Source organism: Oculina patagonica, chromosome 8 (assembly GCF_052425735.1).
Source record: "Oculina patagonica isolate OP01 chromosome 8, crgOcupat, whole genome shotgun sequence".
Taxonomy (NCBI): Eukaryota; Metazoa; Cnidaria; class Anthozoa; order Scleractinia; family Oculinidae; genus Oculina; species Oculina patagonica.
The window spans coordinates 13540973-13562719 of NC_135765.1; the positions used below are offsets into that span (position 1 = coordinate 13540973).

General features: G+C 38.6%; 1 protein-coding gene across 1 annotated transcript; it reads right to left on the bottom strand.

Annotated features, from left to right (window-relative positions):
* Positions 1 to 6244: 6244 nt before the first annotated feature.
* On the bottom strand, positions 6245 to 21587 carry LOC144663873 (acid-sensing ion channel 1C-like). Its single transcript, XM_078524953.1, has 7 exons — positions 20926 to 21587; positions 17800 to 18020; positions 16104 to 16251; positions 15104 to 15172; positions 14409 to 14589; positions 10475 to 10566; positions 6245 to 8538 (listed from the first exon to the last, which is right to left on the bottom strand). Exons 1-7 carry the CDS (start codon positions 21506 to 21508, stop codon positions 8366 to 8368), a joined length of 1467 nt encoding a protein of 488 aa, XP_078381079.1. The 5' UTR covers positions 21509 to 21587; the 3' UTR covers positions 6245 to 8365.
* Positions 21588 to 21747: the final 160 nt, after the last annotated feature.

Consider the following 21747-nt stretch of genomic DNA (forward strand, 5'->3'; position numbering starts at 1 on the left):
TCGCAAAAAACATTCGAGTCTGCACGGAAAGTTGATAAGTTCTTCTCAAAGTTTAAATTTTGTATGGACAGTATCGTATAGCAAGGTGTGCAACTGCTGTGTCGAACTAAATTCGTCTCCTTAGTTGATGTAACGCTCAATATTAACTACCGTTGCAACTGCTGGTGTAGATTTCTGAGATTAAATTAATGATATAAACATTATTTGGATTATTCAAAGCCATCGCGGTCTGATCGAAACTCCACAGTATCGCCAAAAATGCAAATCGTTATTATCAGTGTTACCAATGCAAGGCTGTTACACTGACAACAGAAGCAACTTGGCTGTGTCTTATTCTGTGGAGATAATTTTATATTTGCCGGGAGAGCGTGCAGCGCGGATCGAGCAAAATACAATCCTGGTACGACTATATATAACATATAACTTTCTTTAAACTTGAATTTTGCTTAATTAAAAATCCTTGTTAAAAATCTGTGTATGGTAGCTTTTTACCTCATGGTAATGAGGTATTAAAAATGACGATTTATTTCACTCATGGACTCACTCACTCACTCCATTCCGATATAAAACCGCAATTAATTCATGCATTAAACGGTAAACGTGCTGACAGAAAGGTCCGGTTTCCCCTGCCTCCCCGCCCTTGTGTTCTGTTCATATATCTGGGGGGTGGGATAGAGGCCAAATGTTTGCTTGAGTGCAGAGATGAACATTCAAAATGGCATGTCGGGCCGAAATTCTCAAAGGTGGTTTTTCGTTCCTTTCGCTTCATCCTCGATCTAAATACACCTTTGTAGACCTTACAAACGAAGAGGAAATGTTCCGGAAAATACTCAAGTGGAAAGAAATGGGCTTCAAAGCAAAGGTTGTTGAACCTGTTTGATCAGAAAGATCAGTTCATTTGGACAACGGAGAATCGATCAGGCGCAGGAAGAATGCAACTTTACCATCCTGGAGAAAAGTACTAAGCGTTCCTTCCTCTGTTGTATTTTTGTACAAAACAAGCAGGATATATAAATGCACTGGTTTCACCAATCGTTCGGAAGCTGTTCGGTAAATGTGACACGACAAAGCACATGCTTTTCGTATTGAAGTGCCGAGAAGTGCTGTTATTATACACGCGCACATGACAAAGGACATGTTTTTCGTATTGAAGTGCTGAGAAGTGCTGTTATACACGCAAATGACAAAGGATATTTTTTCGTGCTAAGACGTGCTGCTGTTCGTCTCTTTGCGGAGTAGATTTTTGGTCTGTTATTGATTTAAGTATGGATGTAGATACAGAAAATAAATTAAAGTAAAATGACAGGTGCGATGTCATTACAGTGTAAAAATGCCCTTTAATTTAATAAGAAAATATTAAATTACACTTTAATCACACAAAACTTGAAGAAATGTTTATTTTCAATGGAATGAAATATGAATTAATTGACACTACACTATGTCCGTAGTGTCTATCACGGACCAGTCAAGGAGTGAACTTGGAGTTTAAAAGGAAAAAAAAACTATCAAGTTTCGGCTCAACTAGAGACAACAGCGCTACCTATTTACATCTTACAGAATAAGTATGATTGGCTGTTATTCATGCTGGTAAAAACACCTTCCAACAAACTAACACTAAAAAATCTTTACAAAGGCAGTCACTTCAAAAACACAAGTCATGTTTGTGTGAGTCGCGGAGTGTGCGTGACATGAATTTCCTTCACCACGTCATCTTTTGCTTTAAACAACATGTCTGGCTGGATAAAGCAGGGGCACCCAACGGAATATTTCGTTAAAAATGTCTGTTCGGAAGACGATTTGAGATCTAGAATTTTCGGAACATTCATTGTAAATTTTTTTGCTTGCCTGCCTTTCCTAGGATTTTCGAATATCTAAAAAATGGTATAATTGTTCATTTTTAACGGATTTTTACTCTAAAAAGGTCACCTAGAATTTTCGGGAGCCCTTCTCTGGCTGGAATTTTTTCGAAAAGGTAAGTTTTGATCCCTATAACTTTAGGATCACTAGACTTTCATCTAGGAAATCCGAACAGATAAAAAATTTTTAGGGGATAAAAATATGCCTACATCTACCGTTTGTACTAAAATACGTTGAACGGTGCTATCTTTAAGTGGTTTTGAACTATATTCTCGATGGGTGCCCATGATAAAGGCCTGCTAACGCATCTAAATATTTATTTTGTTCCGAATGTTCAATAAAATATGGTCCACTTCACGCCAATAAAATGTAGACTAAGGCCATCCCGTTGTATTTCTCCGTTTAGCGTCGACCGACGAGCTTTTCGAAATATACCTTATTATAGGAAATTAACGCTTGTGTTAATTAGGTATTTGAAATTAACGCGACTTAAATTAACGCGAATTGAAGGAAAAATTACTTACCAATAAAGGAAAATAACGCGAAAGAGAGGGTAACATTTGCAAATGAAGGAAATTAACGCGACGTACACAACAGGAACAAGTTTATTTCAACACCTGTAGGCGTATAATCTTAAACGAAAACAATGTTCGTGGTACTTTTCCCACTTTGAGTGTTCTTCGCAGTGTCAATGATAGTGGCAGATAAAATAATGCTTTTTCCTTGGAGTCAAGATAGTCTGGACTGTAACGAGAAATTTGGGCCAAAATAATGGAAATTAACGTCGTGGAAATTAACGCTCCACTTAATTAACGGTGCGGAAATTAACGTTAACAAAAATTAACGCGGCTTAAATTAGCGCGAATGTTTGGAATTCGCGTTAATTTCATGACGCGTTAATTTCCTATAATAAGGTAAATAGAGCAATCTAACTGCACATGTTATTCCCCTGGCGCGTTGACATATATCCCGTGCCTTGACACATTGTTGCTGTGCTTGCAATTTACGTTTCGATTCCCAAAATAAACTCAAAAAAAAAAATATTCAACATGTTCTGGGTAAATTGTACAACTTATACTCGCTCCGAGCCAAACACCTGACTTACACAAAAATAAATACTTCACACATACAGACCACAGAGTATTCGTAAATATTTACACGTCCAAGCGGTCTTTGCTTACCTTTTCGCAATGTGATTAATCAGTCCTAAGGATCAAAGGTTACACTAAAATATTTTGTGGTGAAAAAATAGAAATCGCGCTACGAAACCTGAGAGCACGGACCATCAATGCCGCAACTTCCATGGAAAAATTAAACATTCAAAGGCAAACAAAGTGACATGTTTGAACGCTTATTTGAAAAAAACCTATCAATGACCCATTGACGCAAGAAAACATTCAAAGGCAAATTAAGTGAGATTGTGACATTATTGATGGCAGCTATAAGCTACATGCAGTTACGCTTAAATTATAAAAAGTATTATTGCGCTTGCCGTGTGACGTCTTTTAGTTAACACGACATTCACAGCACGTTTTTGTTTCGTGTCACGTCATCTCGTGTCATGTTATTATTAAACGCTAGTAATAAAGTGAAATTGCGTTACATTATTGGATTTCATCGAATTACCATGAGGTTGCTCGAAGAGCCTTTGATTACATTAATTTGCTTTGGTTGTTTACGTGTCTTTGTAAAGTGACAACAGGCATTTCATTTTGAAGAAATGGCTTCGAAACAGTGTGCTTATCTCTGTTCTTGTCGACCAGGGTTTTGGTTTGTATGAATTTGGCATTTATTTGATTTGAGCATGTGATCAACTCAGAGAAGTATATACCTCAAGCTTTTTGTCAAAAGGTAATAATTTCATCTTCGATTAAAGTGTTGTTTTGCATTTTATCAGAGATCAGTAGTCACAAACACTTTATTTATGGAACTGATTTATTTTAGGATTGTTTGTTTCAAAAAATAAACCATTTAAGGTGGCTCCATAGGGTTTCTTGACCGCGCGAAGAATGGGTACGAGCTTGAAATGCCGGCAAATCAAAACAAACATGGCGGCTTCACGCGAGCGTGAAATTTTCGGCGAGAAAACGCGAGACTTGCTTCCTGCCAATGAAACAACACCCGTGCTTTCCTGTGTTGAGCAGATAAAAGAGTTTACAACACCCTAAAAAGGTGTTTACAACGTCCGCGGTGCTTCTGGTCGCTTTTGTAAAGTTCGTACGATCGAAAGCAAAAGAGAAAATAAAGAATAGTCTCCGCGATTGTGAGATACTTCGAGCAGAATTTCAGAGATTCTGCTACATAAAGGATTAAAGTATGTCTCTAACTAACCTTTGGGTTAACAGATATTCGCACAAAAACCGACAACAACGGGGAACGCTCGTCTTTACACATCAACTCGTATGGTTCGAAAGTTCGCGCATGCTCAAATAGCGATCTTGGACAATTTCTATTCTGATGACGTAATTATTATTCGGGCGAAAATAGAAATTTTCCCCTGGTATTTACTGGAGTTTCCTTCGGTGAAATTCCTTAAAATTTGGCATAGATGTAATACCTTTTTAACTGCCCCTTTTGCCGTTTTTTTAAAAAAATTTGTAAGCCAGTTTTTTGGCTAAGTCAAAAAAACACAAAATAACCAAAAACGCAAAAACGACCTGGACAACCCCTACTTTTTTTGTTTTTAAAAGTTACTTCTCATCACATTCAATCCGTTGGGAGAATTTAAAAAATTTTCACCGAAGAAAATTAAAGAAATTTAAGATCAAAGCCATAAAAACACCAAAAACAGGACTTTTTGAGTAGATATAGCTCAAAAACAAAGGCCGTTATTTAAAAAAAAAAAAATACACAACATATTTTAGTCCTTGTTTTTAATATTTCGGCAGCTTTTATTTAACTAGTTAAAAAAATAACGCGAAAATGATCTCTTGATGGGTATCACTTGTGCGCGCGCCGTGATATCTCAAAACCCTATGGAGCCACCTTAAATTAATTGCATTACTCTGATCTTGCATTTTACTCTTGTGGTTTCATGTTTCCCCACATTGATAGGAATATATTTATTCTTTCTTTCTTGGGAAGAATGTATTTTGAAGAGCGCTCAATATTTTCTGTAAGTTATTTTTCCATTCATGTAACATCCAAAGTTATGCTATCGGGTGCCATTTTTAAGCAAAAAAGTGTTCTGCAGAAATAAAAAAAATCATTTTAATTTCCACTGGATGAGTAATAACGATAAAGGCAAGCTCCCTTCACTTAACTTAATTTGGAGATAAAGACATATGCTATTTTTTATAAAGAGAAATATTTATGTGTTACTTGAACTCTTGAAAGCCAATCTGCAGCAGGACGTAGTTTATGTCTCCTTTACATAAAATCGACAGTAGGTGTAAAATGAGAATTTAAGTTACTACTGAATATGAAGTTCTTCTTTTCATTCTGCACTCGTGCATAAATTCGGCAAATTTAACATACACTAGGACCTTCTCCAAATTAAAGTAAACCCCAAACCCACCTCTCCTTAAGTGTTACACTATTCTTACCCTTCCGCAATCAGGAAACGAAACACTATTTCTTTTTGAAATAGCTGCTTGTTAAGAATGTTCTTGCCTTTTACTATGTTAAAAAACGACTTAAAATTACTAGTTTTACCGTGTAGTCGTTGTGACAGGGCGTTCCAAATAACGGATCCCCTGTAAGCGATTGAGTTTTTCATAAAGTTGGTGAAAAAGCGCGGTACCACTACCTTGTAACCGTTCCTTAGTCCATGCTTGTTTTCCGCTTTTACAATGATATGGCGCATATCTGGTGTTCAAATATCGGTATTCCACGAGCAAGACTCATCCCTCCCCTTGCCAGGCACACGGCTTCTAACAAAACTCTAGGTGGAATGCTGAATTCTCGATCCTCCAGAGGAAACGAAGACTAGTTTAAAAGATCGAGAGGTGAATTTGCAGAGCTCGCCTAAATGAAGCACATTTAAGGGAAACGACTTTCGGTTCTTTAAAAGTCGGGAATCCACCGGAGTCAGATTCTCTGTGGTGTTCAAAGAGATCAGTGGGCCTTACGTTCTGCCTAGATTTCTTTGCGAACTATTTTCAAACAAAGAAAGACACGGATATTCTTAATTTAATTCAGTCTGACAACGTATACTTAACAATTATTCCATGAGCGCGCACTGGTAGATAACCAACGAGGCGCGAAGCGCCGAGTCCATTTGGCCTTAACCATCTCATATCCAACAAGCACGAGTGGACTGCAATATTTGACCTCCCCGGCTGTTCTCGCTGATCTGTACACCTCCCATATTTGTGGCCCATGGTATATAAGCTCATATCATGGCCTGTAAACCAATTAAAACTTAGGAATTGCATTATACTAGGGCTAGTTTTTAATAATGAGATTTATTCTTTGTTATGGAGCGCACGGTCATTTTGTCGTGTCCTTGGACAAGACATTCTGTTCTCACAGTGTCATTCTCCAACCATGTGTATAAATGGGCATCAGCGGATTTTTTTTTAAGATCCTTGTTAGCAAACGTAATCCTAGAATTCTAGTTTTATAAAGAATACTGCTTACAACATGTTTCACTAGCTGCCAGTTTCACTGGTGAGTTATTTATTTTTATTTTTTTATTGTTATCAAGCATTGCCTTCGAAACTAAAAGCAAAATAACATATATTTTCTAAGCTACAGGATGAATAAAAGTATGAAATATAAAATGGAATATGCAAAGAAATTATGATAACTACAGTAAACACCCGCATATAAGAACAAATGGATTAAGAACACCAGGCTGAAATTTGGCCAATAAAGCCCCATTTTTATAAGAACAAGATCAGCCTGAAAAATTCAGCATGTTCTTATAAAATGGAAAAGGTGTCATAATTCCTAAAAATACAAGTGATTTTATTTATCATTACCTATAATGAAGGACAGCCAGTCATCTCATCTATAGCCTCAATGATACAGTATTGATTGTGATCATAAAAATCAAAGAATATTTATTAATTTATGCTATTTTTACATCTAGGGGCATTTTTGGGTACTATTACTAATATAGAAATTTAAGAACATTTTAAGAACACCTTGAGGCTGATGTGTCACTAAGCACCCATTAAATAAGAACCCGATCAGCCTGACCTCCGAAATCATGTGTTCTTATATGCGGGTGTTTGCTGTATCTGGTACCACTAATGTAGTAATGCAAAGGCATGTAAGGAAGATATCCTGGTTCATTGATTCCCCCACTCTTCAACGGTCGACAGATACTTTTGAGTATCACCTTTATTAACGTCCTTTCTTCCTTTTGGCCTTTACCCCGATGGAGGCAATGGGCTGGACACATTACTTTATTGTTCTTTATTTCCGCGGGACCTCAACTGCGCGAAAATGGGATGGGCATATTTCGCGAGACTTAATTTTAAATATGTTACAATATGTTTTCGTGGGTCTTATATTTCGCGGTTATTGGAAGATCCCGAAAACTAATCCCATAAAAATAAGTAACAATAAGGTTATTACTTCTCTCCAAACGTTATGCTAACGGCTACTCGAAACAGAAGTGCTCATGCGCCTTTGTGTAATTTCGCTCAATAATTAGCCAAACACATGCTATTTCGTCGTACGTTTAGCAGTCCATACGCAATCAAACAAAAATCTGTTTATATTTGCAATTATTAACAATGCCATGTTTTGCGCATCTTCGGAGACCCAGGGCCAAGTAGTCGAGACGAAAGCAAGTAAAACTTTCGTCGCTCCGATTTTTGCCGGTTTTTTCTCGTTTCACCCCGACTAGTCGCCAATGGATCTCCGAGGGTGCGTTTTTCGCGCTTACGAATATCACGATCGCTGAGAAGGAAAAGTTGAAAACAAAACGCGAGAAAGTTCAAAAGCAAGATTGGTATCGAAAATCGATGCCAATTAATAGGTCAGACAAATCTACTTCTTAAACATTGATTGCCTAGCGACTGTAATTAAAAATCGATATACAGTCGAACCTCTCCGGGGAGTTACGGACAATCTCCGATGTCCGGACAAAATCCTCACATATTTTTTTTAGGAAAAAAACCTCTATAACACGGACCCTCTCTAATACGGACAGCGGACACTTAATCTCGGCTCCAGAGAGCTAATTCGTTTGTGGTTACAAAAAAAACGCTTGGACGTTTTCAAAATTGTGCTTAATATTACTTTTTTACATGCAGCATTGCTTTGTAGGTCATTTCGTTTGAAAACAGCGATTTGTATACAGAACATGTAGCTGAATGTACAATGTAGTGCTCTACTGATAGACAGTGTGTCTTAGTGCTGCATATTAATCAATTTAGATGCAGTTAAAGACGAATGTGGGCCACTTTTAGTTGCTGAACACTATCGGTGAAGTAATAAAAGTGGCGTAATAGCTGTGACCTCTATAACACAGACACTTCGCTCTGCCCATCGGTGCCTGTATTAGGGAGATTCAACTATATTAATAACGATTGGTATCAATTACTGTTGATTTTTAAAGGTGACTAGTTTCGTCCGTTGGATACCCGGGTGTTTCCTGAGGGCCTGAGGCAAATGCTGCTCGACGTCCAAACCGTATCTTTAGTATGGTGAATATGACGTCACAAAACTCCAATAAGGTCAAAAGACTGGCACCAATGCACAGACCGAGCTGCCCACCTATCTCACCTGAAAAACAAAAAAAAAAAAAAACGAGGAACATTTCAACGACGTGGTTTTCTTTTCAGGCAATAACGGAAAATAAATGCTAGGTTAGACGCTTAGTTCTCTAATGAAGGGTCCCAAATGGGTATAGGGTTCCAAACTAGACACACACAAGGCTCCAGAAGACAGAAAGAAAATGTAGTTATCCAGTGCGCCACTGGTCAGACATTTTGTCAGGGCACCAACAAATGACCGCCTTGGGCTTTGTGCTCCAAAATATGTCGTAGCACCATGGATCGATCGCGACATGGACTGGTACCAAGAAAAACTTTGAATTTCGTTTCCTGAGAACCGAGAAAATCAAGCAAGCAAAACAAAGGGCTTTAATAAAGCAAGTGTGTATAGCCAGTGTTTTACTTACAGTGCACGGTTGCCATAAGAAAATATTAATGACATGAATTTGTTATTGGGATTCCTAGCACTGCAAAGCTTTGCATTTAACTACCGAGTTTTGCGTTCAGAAGTACTTATTTGGGTCAGCTGTGTACTTTTTGACTTGTTTCATTCAATGTAGTTACAATTATACCGCGCGAAACAAGCAGACATTTGCTCGAGCGAGAACAAATCTAAATTTTGAAAAACTGGTACATAGTATCTAACAGCAAGTCGTCAAGTCGACGGCGGTCAAACGATAGAAAATTGCAACAACGAAAAACAAGAAAAGTACTTCAAAGATAAGGTTCAAATTTCACAGTTCAAAGTTCTATATTTAACTAGTAGTCTGATGGTTTACTAAATGTTTTGGAGCTTTACTAAAAAAGTTCCACTTGTTTGAAAACAGGCAATTGCAGACTTGTCGGCGCCATTTGTCAACGGCAATTTGGCTCGGATGCAGCCTGAATTTCAGACATCCCTCTGTGGTCGCCTATGTCTGAAATTCAGGCTAGCTCGGATGCGGAGCATTTAAAAAGAAAAATACTCAACTCTACTCGTTTATTTGAGGGAATGGAAATATATTTACACTCAGCACTTATTTAATCTATCCTTGCTTATATAATCTATCCTTGCTCATACTTCCACTTCAATATGAAGAGTTTGAAAGAAAAACAACCTGAGATGTTTGACCGAGGTCAAGTCGTCATGTCACCTTCAGTAGCGCCCAGGTCACGTTCTACGGCGCGCAATAAATTGAGCACTGTTCCTCTCTGACGTCACAGTTATTCGCAATGTTGCCCGGCACTCATGGTAATTTAACGGGAAAAAGTTCCCCTGCTGTTAGATGCATGTGATCATGAACCAGCTGATGAACGGACGCACTTTCGCAGGAAAAGAATGAGCTAAATAACGTTTATTTTACTGAATTTAATAGCAAAGCTGTTGTTGATGGGTTAGTTGGCGGCCCTCACGATGCCGGCGGTCCCAAGATAGCAGCAAACCATACTTGTTCTATAGAACAGAATACAGTAAAAATCTGCGAGAAGGAACCTAATTTTTAGGAACCTGTTAGGCTAAAATTTGCCAGTTGGACACCCTCTTTGTAATAACCTCTTAAGCCTAAAATTTTGAAATATGTTCTTATTTTCTAAATGTTTTGTTTAAGGGAAATAAGATAAGGAGACATTCTAGATCCTATTTGGATACACCTAGGAACCTTATTATCACTCCAGTTGTAATGTAATGGCATGCACCCCCCCCCCCCCCCCTCAAATGTTGAAAATCATAAAATACTATTATTGATACAAGCACAAAAATATAAATAAAATGGTATGCAAATTTCATAGAAGGAAAAGGCTGAAAACTACTAAAAACTCTATTAACAAGAATGTAAATGCTCCTTCAGAAAATAAGAACCTATAAGAACCTAGCAAGCCTAAATTTGTAAGAGCCTGTTTAGTCTAACTTGGGAAAATACTGGTTCTTACTCTCGGGTTTTTACTGTATAATAAGGTATAAAACTCACCAAAGACGCTGGCTTTATCGTACGCGGGTTGCTGCTCAATAAGTTGGTAGCTCAGGTCTTGAAAGTACACATTTAGTTCCAGAAAATTTTCTCTGGAACAAAAACAGGACCAATGATAAATTTCTGAATTTCGGGCAGTTTCTGATGAAGCAATTCTACTCCGTTTGTCATTTATATCCCTTTAAGGTTGTGTTACACGGGACAACTTGCAACAAAGATTTTCCCGCAACACCACGTCAACTTTTCGAGGTATGTTAAACGAGTCAACTTTTCGCGCAACATCGTACAAAATGCACTTGGCAACATGCATGTTACCCGAGACGATTTTCAGCGCAACATCGACTCGCAACATTTCGCGCGTGCGTCCAGGCCATAATGAACAGAATTCTGGGAAGGTGTTGCGCAAAACATCGACGGCGGCCCTGTTACGCGAGCCAACTTTTTAAACATTCATCATCTTGCGTTGCGAGTTTTGGACTTGGGCTCAGTTCAAAAACTCGCAACGTGTTGCGGAGACAAAAGTTGCGCGAAAAATTGCCCCAGGTACCATGTTACACGGTGTTCGTTGCTACAAGTTGTCCTTTGTAACACCGCCTTTATGGAGGTAGTGTGGCTGAGTGGATTAGTGCGCTGGTGTTGTAATCCAGACGTTCCCGTTGTAAGCCCTTCATCCTCGGTTACACTTTGTATATAGCCAACCGGTCTGCCTCCTGCTAGGTGGGATTTTTAACCATGTTGAAGCACGGGAGGCCCAAGTTCACTTCGTAAAACGTGTATATAGTGTATAAAGTGTAAGCGAACGTGACTCTTTTTTTTTCTTAGTGGAACACCACCAGGCAGCGCAACTCGCCGAAAACGCTTTAAAACGACCTGAGACGCAGGCAGACAACAAAGAACACAACATGGAAACAAGATAACTCGATTTTATTCGTAAAATATTTAATTTTATACCTTTTGAACCAAAATCGCTGAGTTCCCATACAAAGCCTTATAAATCGCAACTTTGTAACACAACACCGCTCGAAGCCAAGAGTCACGTTCGCTTACACTTTATAAGTAATTAATTCACGTAGTGAGCTTGGGCCGCCTGTGGTTAAAGTCATTTAAATTATTTGATTCCTCTGTTTCAGTGTCATGTCTAGAAACGTACGAGCCATCTCGAAGCTAAATGCATGACCACTGAAAACAACATTTACATTTATAATTTACATTTACGTTTTATCCCTCCGCCATGTTGTTTAAAGTGTTCATATTTGCTGCGTTGCCGCACTTCACAGGCGGTCAATCACAAGCGTTTAATTCAGACTTATTTTAAAAAGTGGCGAATAGTCCATTTCCGAGTTACCCTTTGCCTCTGTTTCAAAACGAGTCTACGTGCGAAACCATTCAAATGAAAATGAGTTTGATTTGCATTAAAATGGGCCTGTAGGTGAAACTCATTTATTTGAATGGTTCTCGCACGTAGACTCGTTTCGAAACAGGCACAGGGTAACTCGGGAATGGCCTATTGTATATTCTTGCAAAGAGTAGAACTCCAGTCAAATTTGGCAAACATTGTTACCTAAACTTGCAACACTGAACTCGCTAACGCATGTGTGGTTTTTCAACTTGCAACAATGTTGCGCTTTAGGTTGAAAACAACTGTAGCCTGCAGCGCTTCGCGAGACCCGCAAAATAAACCGCCTGTTCTGCAGGCTAAAACAAATGTTGCCCGTATTACTTGGCCTTCATGTCTGCCAGATGAAAGCGGTATTTGTTTGAACTGTAGGCTGCTACAAGCCAAAATTTTAGTCCATTTGGGTTTTTGTTAAAAAAATTGCGGACTTCGAAGTAAAAACCGCGCGTCAAGAGGACTGGGGCTAGGGAGGGTAGCGACGTCGACGCGGCATCTTGGTTATAAGGGACAAAACTGAACCAGCGTATCCGCAATGGCCTGGATTACAGGAGCGTTTTCTGCGTTTGTGCTCGCTATTATACTAGTCTTCGCTAATTCTGTGATACTGGGAGCGCTTTCCATGGGTTTGGAAAAGCCGGTAAGAATTTTGTGGCAAATGGATTAGTACAATTTTTCAACAAACGCAATGGTACCACACGAGTGTCTATCATGTGAAAACATTCCAGTGAAAAGGAGCGTTCCATTCATTTCCCACCGGAACAGCCGCGTATTTCATCCAAGAGCATGTTAATGGTGCGAAGCGGAGAACGATACATTGACATTAAAAACCCGCGAGTAAGAACCTAACATTTAAGAACCTGTTAGGCCAAAATTTGCAAATTAGATACCATTTTTATAAGAAGCTATTTAGCCTCAAATTTGGAAACAGGTTCTTATTTTCTAAAATTGATTAAAAATGTTTACTTTTGGGAAATAAGTTTGGACAAAGCATTACTGTGCATGTATATCATGTCTTATTCTAAATGATTAGTGCTTCATTTTTACATAAGCACTTATGTGCACGTGGTATGCAAATTTTATTCAAGGAATAGGCCAAATACCACTGAAATGTCTATAACAATATTGAATTTTTTTCTTCAGAAATTAAGGTGGCTCGACCCTGTTTTTTTCTAGCGATACCTATCAACTTTGAAACCCTCATACGTAAAGAGATTAATGTCAATGGCATATCTAGTATATCACATGGATTACACATAGACTGAACTGCAATATGACATAAATTTTTGGGAGATCGGAATGAATATCACGTGACAATGACTGCACACAGGTTTTTGCTCTGAATCGAATTTTAGCCCGTAACCGCATTTTCTCTTGAGATCCTCCACGCTACGTATACCTTGGGTGTTTGCCTTCAGCTCTGCGGAGTTTCATCAAAATCTACAAGAGGGATTTTGGAACATCTTGGAATTTCTTTTTAGACGGTATAATTTATGCGTAAAATAAAGACAAGACTTCATATAAAGAAATTTGCTTCTTTTTTGATGTTTATGAGAGGCTCTAGCTCCTTCATTCCTTTTAAAAATGTCCCATATCCGATATCCAAACCGTAAGAAGTAGATAGACTTGCGCGATTTCAAAAAATATGAAATATATGAATCATAGTGAAGTTCAATGTTTTGCTCTATTTACCAATTTTATGCCTACTTTCGCAAAAAAGCGATTATTTCAAACCTCGTCGATGAATTTTCTCCAAAATTTTTCAGGGTGGCAATTGATCAGTACACTACACAATCCCTGAATTTCATGCTCATTGAGAACTTCTAAGATTGTCTAACATAAACGCAAAATTGAGTAAATATTGAAGCGATCTCGTGGTTTTGAATAATTTTGTGCTCTGGGATTTCCTATTGTTTCGAGTTGAGCACAACATCGAATTCCTGTGCACCACGCGTGAAATGACTATGCTTGGTTACCTTCCGAAGGCATTCCGAAATCTTTCGGAATTCGCATTATCCAAACAGATTTGAGTGGTCCTGCATCTGAATCCTTCCAAAATCTTCAGTGATCCCCCCTTTTGAGCACTCAGTTACGACTGATCCCCCCTTCTGTTCATTTATACTTCAAGTGACCCCCCCCCCCCCCCAAAAAAAAAAAAAAAAAAAAAAAAAAATCCTCCGCTCCTCCCCAGGCGATAAATAATGACCAGTCCCTAAACGAAAAGTTAAATGTAGCTGTTTATAAATGCATGTGCGTTATAAATCAGTCCTGGTACATTTCTTAGCCGGCGCATAGCCGTTCCCTGGAAAACGACATGAAATTACTGAGCTCTGCGTAATTTAGAGTATGTGAAACACGGCGGCCGATTTTTCGTATTTCTATTTACGGTAGAACGATCCCCTGAACTAGCTGGAGCTAGCTCCTAAACCAATAAAAAGATAATTGCCAGATTGTTAAGTAAAACTAAAACTAGCCGTTGTCCTCGGCGTCGGTGTCGACAGTGCTTAAGCTACAGCTACCTATTACTTTATTGATACGCACCTAAACTCTTTAGTAGCCCCTTCAACGATAGCACTTTCCATAGTACCTATCCAAGCCTTTACGAGAGCGGGCATGAAGTCGTTACTTGGAAAAGAGGCGTATGACAGGACTGGTTGATAATAAATCGCTTCGCAAGGCGCAGGACAATTACAGTGACCAACACCGATAAGATAAAAATTTTCTGCAGAAAAAAAGTATTGTGTTAGTCAAGTTCCCGAACTAACATCTTACACCGCCTTGAATAGAACCTTCAGTAAGGCTGTACTGGTAGGCAAACTCCAAAGCAACTTTTAAGGGCATGGTCAGAATTTGCCATTAAAAAATTTCTAGATCCCGTTTTAGCCAGTTTACAATAGCACGGATCCCTGTAGCCTTAAAGGCGGGCCTGGTTGTGCTGCAAGATGGGGAAAGAGTGGGTTTTGAAAATTATATACGGTAGCCCATATATGGAGTACCCCGTTGGGCTTTTATAGGGGGGTTGTGATAGCCTTCCAACGTTCAACGATTGTCCCAGTCCCCGTAACAGAGCTGTCCCATCAATAGAAAAGAGGTGTATAGGCCTTACAAAAATTTTATGATCGATTTGGTAAACAAGAATTTGTGTTCTCCTTAAAAAAAGGGTACCCTAAAGTAAAAGTTTCACTGTGTACAAGAGGTGGACTTGTTACAAGACGCTTTTTGAACATATCACCTACCCATTGCATTGTGAACGCATGTTGCGGTATCATGCAAACCGCATGCACGTATCTTGGTATCATCAGTAGCTAAGGGAGATAAACAAGTAAGCAAAACTAAGATATCGATGTTTATTCTAATATTTTCAGAAATGTTTCACGGTGTTTTTATGAAGAGATGAATGATTAAGAGAAAAAATATAAAAGCTCTATGTAGTGCAATTTTTCGTCACTTAATTCGTACAATTCAAAGAAGTGCAGTGAGCGAGTGAGACAAAAGCACAAACATCGAAGGGAGTACGATCTCTCTTGGATGGAGTTGTTTTGTTAAATTAGACACGACAAGAAAAAATTACATTTAATTCTCCAGGAAACATCAATCGTTTTGTTTAATATGCAAAAATACAATGGCATTGACTTACCTTTATTTAAAATGGGCGGTGCGCAACCCCCCTCCCCACGCCCCTGTATCTTCAAAAGTAGTCCATGGTATGTCACACATCCAGAAGTACCATAAAATGCCGGTTTAATGCCATCCTTTCTTACAGAAAGGATGTCAGCATATGAATTATATACGCAACAGATGCAATTCTATAATATATTACTGAGATCGTTTGCCTCCGTTCACCCGCCTTCGATATATTTGCGGACTATATACCCTGTAAATTATGCTGGATAACCTGCGCCAATTTTTCAAAATCAGGGTAGTTTTCCACTTGCTTTCAACGGCTCTGAAACGAAGTCGGTAACTCCTTTTTTTGCATTTCTGACACAAGTAACTCATTATTTGACGGCAGTAAAAATTTAAAAAAATATATCGACTGGAAAAGAGTAACATTATATGACATGAGCGAACAAAATAGGATTGTTGAACAAAAGAAAATTCCTCTCTTCTTTAATAATTAAAATAAAATGTAGGTTCTTTTGAAAATGCTCCCGCATCCGACTGACAATTCTGCTTTCCCCCCTCAAATTTAAGTTCTTCCTTTCTTTGCCCTCAAAAATTGGACCCAGTCCTTACCAGGCAGTTTGATGTCCCTGCATCCGCACTTCTCAATCACGTATTTTGCCTTGCACGTCAGCATACAAGAAGAAGTAGTATAATTGGAAAAACCAGGAATTGCATCTTTTGAACAATTTGTTGCATAGGGTGCTTCTAGGTTTTTCACCTAATAACGTAGATTGTTCAAGTTTAGCAAACGATAGAATATTGCTATTACCTTATTATAGGAATTTAGAATATAGCCGCTGTATACGCGCGATGGAATTCTAGCGGGCATTATTTTTTATAGAACATAGCTGAAAACTATAGAAGCCCGGTACCCCGGATGTGCGAATTGTTTGTCGAATTTCGCTGAACAACTTTGCCTCTATTCTCTTGTTTTATTGTTTAATCCTGCTTTAAAGCAGGAAGTTTTTATCAGAAACGGTTCACTTGCTTAAATGGAAGTAAGGCAGTGCCAAAGGAAGCGACAGACGAAGAAAGAATCGCTGAAATTTGTTGTTTTTCTTTGGAGTTGTGTACGCCACTATTTTGCCGTGAACTGCCCGAAATTGATTGAAAATTATTTAGCAAAAAAGCCGGACTCTAGAAACGCTTTGAGGTAAGAAACCTTTTTAAGCCACAATCTAAAGACAGAACACTCCACTTTTGTTCTTTTTAAATCGAAATTGGAGGCGAATGTGAAAAACTTGCTGCGAAACGAAAGCATGAAAATTTTTCATTGAATGAAATTGAAGTAGGCTTAACCAACATGACTTGAATGCGTAAATATTTTAACTAGATTTGACGGCTCTGTGAGAATCTTTTGGTAGTCAAAGAAAGGACTATAAATAGGAAATATGAATGAAAGGGTATCTCGGTTTTTTTATAAAGAAGCCGCCACAGAAAAGAATAAACTAAACTTTCACTTTACCGATGTTGCGTGCGTTTGTGAATGCCGTAAGCGGCCGCGAGTCTTGTAAGTTCTGTGCTCTTTTTAATGCTATATTCTAAACCCACTAGAAGATGGTTTTCCTATGTCCTATGAGAAAATAATGCACTTTTGAGGTCTAGAAAAGCAGCTGAATGCCCTCGCCTGACGGCTCGGGCATCCACTAGCAGCTTTTATAGACCTCAAGCGTGCATTATGTTTTTATAGAACATGGAAAACCATCTTCTAGTAGGTAAATAACGAGGCATTTTAACAACGCGAACAAAATTCACGGATAATAAAATTAACGCGAATTTAGGAAAAGTTCTGGTCAAATGCTTATAGTTAAAAAGTTAACATACATAAATTAAAGTATCAAATAAACAAAAACCTTATTTCTCGTCTTTGGCCTGTCCTTATTTTTTTCCCACCAGTCTTGAGAATGGGCTGCAATATTTCTTGATATGGATCAACTTCCGGAATTAAATAGCATGTATGTATGTATCTTATCATTCTCGTTCCCATAGCCCTTATTGCTTCGAAGCCTTGGCACGAGAAGAGCTCTGGGGACATAGGATTTTTCAATTAATTCGAATTTGTTGGATGGGCTTTTTGGAACGGAATTCTTGAGCGGAAGTAAAAAATGCAGTGATTCTCTCATACATTCTTTGAAACTTCGTGACTGCATACATGAAGACCGGAAGGTCCTACAATCTAGGACGGGAAATCCTGTGTCTCCAGACCCTTCTTTTTTCGTGCCCAGGCCCCGCCGGCTATAAAATGGGGACGAGAATGATATCTTACCTTTTGTTTCTTAATCGCCGCAAAGGTACACGTGCCGGGACCAACCGAGAAACCAAGTTCTTCAACCATAGGTGGTGTATCTTGGTCATGGATCAGGACTTTAAAACCCGCCTGCTTCGCCGTCAAACCATAGTATTCATATTGTTGCACGGTTAATATCAGTTTTAATCCAAAGTTAACTCCAGAGCTCTTTACTCTTAAGATCTTTTGACGGTCTTTTCCTGGTGGCAGTAAAAGGAAACAAAAATTGTGTTTTTAAGGATATCTGATTTGGTGGTGCGACAACAAAAGTGTTTGCACGGGTTCAAATCACCTGGGTTTAAATTTAAGTTCGCTTCAAATTCGCCACTTTGGCTTTAGATTTTACGTGTAGTCTTTCGAAGTGTTTCGTGACTTTCCAGGTAAACAAACTGCGAAATTAAAGTTCGGACATCCGCGGAACATACTTGCAAAATGGGTAGTGTACAAGAAGAATGGTCAGGACTAAAAGATGTGCTTATTGTGCTTGTCAAAAAGGATTCCCAATATCCTGAATCCTGGGTAATAAACCTAAACGGCGATTAATTCAAGTTCTTTCTATTTTTCTGGCGCAACTAGACAGAGCGAGAGGAGTTAAAAGAGGATAACGAAGGATAGTTCAGTTGTGGCGATTCTTTGATATCGTTCCTAAATATCTAGTACGGTGGGTTGTTGGCAAGGCCGTAGCTAGGAAGTTTTGACCAGGGGGACAGTAAAATAAAATAAAAAGGAATTGAGAGAAAATTTAATGGTAAAATGGTCACTGCGAGTAGCACAGCCGAGGGTTGCGGTACCGAGCGAAATATAAATTTAGTTACTAACCAGCCTAACGCAGATTAAGCACAAGATACATAATCAGTCACTCACTCACGCCATTTTGCTTTCATTTTATTAACCGACTCGGTTCGCGAATGTAACCCGATCCACTATGAAATAACAGCGTCCCTAAGCCATTTTGTCTTTCCTCATTTATTTGTGGAACGGTTCCGCACGTTAAGACGCCTTAGAGCTGAGAATGAACGCTCACAAGAAACACTTCAAACGGGCGTAGTAAGAAGAATGGTAGAGATCTCGTGGATGGCTAGCTTCCTATGTCACAATCGACACACCAATTTTTTTGTTGCTAATTATGATTCAGACGTTTTATTTTAATATTAGAGGTCGTTTAACAAATCATTTATGAAAGCAGCGTTAAGAAAAAAGATTGCAGTCCTTTTTAATTAATTTAAAACTATGTTTAAAAAAGTGGAATATAAAGTGTTTAGCTAATCTGTGGCAGAAAATTGTTTCTTAATTGACCGCACAGTATAAATGAGTTTAAACCGTGCAAAGTTCCTTTCCGAGCGCTAGCCATGCGACGCACAAGGCCTTCAAAAATGTAAGATGGCAAATATTGGCTGCAGTCACATCTACGACGTAACTAAAGTTTAACTATAGTGAGTCTCAAGTTACGTGACGTCATACCTAACTTTATTATATAAACATGGTATGTTGGTTTTTTTTTTTTTTTTAAAAAAAAAATGGGCCCTATAGTTAGTGCTTTCGGTCGTCTTTGCGGTCACACCAATGCAGTTAACTATAGTTAGTTCTGATTAGCTTTTGAATAATTTCGAATTTAAATTAGTTCATGACAGCCCTTGTTGTTAATCTTGTCTAGTTGTTCTTCTATTTTTTTCTATTTTTGCACGGAATCTCGGCGTTGAAAATAACATGAAGTAAGGATGCTAGAAGCTGAAGAATTCAAGCTTTATTTTTGCTAACATTGGTGATATGTAATTTCTTGGCATGTTGTTTTTCTTTTTTTTTTCTTCCCTTCACGCTTTGTTTTGTATATTTACATTATGTTAATCTCGCACGTGCGAAAAGAGTTGTCGCATTCTGATCGGTTTTTCGTTTGTAAACTCAAGACTAACCCACGAACCCTGCTTGGGTATAACTATAGTTAGTGTGTATTGTTCTGGATCAGCGAGGCGTAAATTTTCTAACTATAGTTAGGGCGAACAGAGAAGCGGTCACATGTCACATTACCGAAATAGCTAACTATAGTTAACGCTGTCTTTGGCTATAAGGCCAAATCGCACTAGCGACAAATTTTGTAACAATTGGTAGATTTCATCATTAACGTGTCACTTGTTACAGAAAACAAGTGCGAATACGTTTATGGACCAGAACTTGTCCAACATTCAGGAAAAAAAGAAGAGTGCATGATTGGTCCGCGTTGCACGCGGAAGATTTTGTCAAACAATGCAAAAACAAGTGCGTACGACTTGTTGAAGGGCAAACTTTGTCAAAACGGACAAATCATCAAAGGGGCCGTATCCGCTCAAGGCAGGACAATTCCGAAACCCTCGATGCCAGATAACAATACGTTGTTGATTGGATGTGTGGCGAAAGCACGAAAACAACACGCACCAAAAATTGTTGGAAGTATGCACCCTGAGTGGCTCTCACATCAAATCCAGCCGCAAAACCTTCGCGAGGGCAAAGCAAATAGGCCAAATGGAAAATGAGAAAAGAAAAGTTACTGAGACCACTCAATCTACGTGAGAACACGCGACAATGATTGTAGATTACCGCGACGCAAGATGTTGCCAAGACGGCCGGGCGAGAAATGTACAGGGATGCCAGAAGCACGTGAGAGCTATGTACTAATTACACCTTTTGTTCCAAAATGTCTCTGACTTGTCGCGACATTTGTTTTTGTCAAAAATGTTATGACTTTAAAACTTGTCCGCTAGTGCGATTCGGCCCTAAGTGGGCATCTGGACATGACAGTTAATTAAAGCTGACGCGTATGTGTGAAGTTTATGGTTAAATGTCAAAGCTAAAGCGTTTCGCTTAAAATAAGCTTTTCGCTTAAAATAAAAAAGAATAAATGCAGAAAGGAAGAAATAATTAGTTAAAAAGGGTTCTGAAAACAACATAATTCATTTAAAAAAGAAGGCTTCTCCACAACTTGATATGGAAAATATCGATTCAATATTTAATGGAAATGCGGGTAGAACTGTTTCATTATTCAAATGAATAATGTCACAACCGTTCTGGCTTTGAAATATGTTTTTTAAATTTTAAGAAAACTAGAAAAATAGCAATATTTAATAAACTAACCCGAATTAAAGGTGTAACAAAGTCCCATGGTTGTCAAGATCCGCGTGAAATTGTAATCTTTACATTTACGTCCACTCCAAACACAGCCACCAAGCATTGCACCAATCTGGTGGCCTGCGTCATAATAAACGTCTTCCAAGCTGACATTTTTATAATCGCTCCAATTTATGGTGCTGATATTCGCTAGCACTCCTTTTAATTCTAGACCTTTCTCTCCGAAAACCCAATTTATTAGCTCTTCCTTAAACTTTCGTGTTCGAGACCTCCTAATCCTATTGAAGTTGCAGAGAGTGACGGCAGGAAACTTGGGAGATTGTTCGTATTCCAGTGTTTGTTTTGTTGTTATCGGGTAGCGAAAATATATTGTCAAAAGCTGCGAGCATTGGAATGAAAAGTACGCCATTCCACCCAAGAGGAATACGGCCCAGATTATACTTCGACCCTTCGATTGACCGTTAAACACGTATTGCATGCCATGAAGCGTTGAGTTTTCGATGAAGTGGTTCCATTTTGTCTTCATAGCCGCGGTCTTCATAGCCTGCTGGTTCGACAGAACATTAGCCCCCGGAATTTGTTTATCCATTTCAGTTAAGCATGTGTATATTAACTCTGCTTTTATGGCAAAAAAGTGATCTGGATGATTTGTTATTAACTCGCATGTAAGCAACTAACAGCTTAGCTTTTTGGGAGTTGATCGATGTATAAGAATTACATATATATATATGCATTTTTTTGAGCGAACCAATGAAGCGTTTCCAATATGGATTATGATAGGCAGTCTGAACACATTAAGGTGAATTTCAGCTGTTGCGTTAAATTAAG

Excerpts from the sequence above, each read along its gene's own strand:
- LOC144663873 (XM_078524953.1), bottom strand. The coding sequence starts at position 21,508 with ATGGATAAACAAATTCCGGGGGCTAATGTTCTGTCGAACCAGCAGGCT. Across the intron at positions 18,021-20,925 it reads TTGTTACACCTTTAATTCGG|GAAAAGACCGTCAAAAGATC; the intron begins GTTAGTTTATTA and ends TACTGCCACCAG. Across the intron at positions 14,590-15,103 it reads ATGCGTTCACAATGCAATGG|AAAATTTTTATCTTATCGGT; the intron begins GTAGGTGATATG and ends TTTTTTCTGCAG.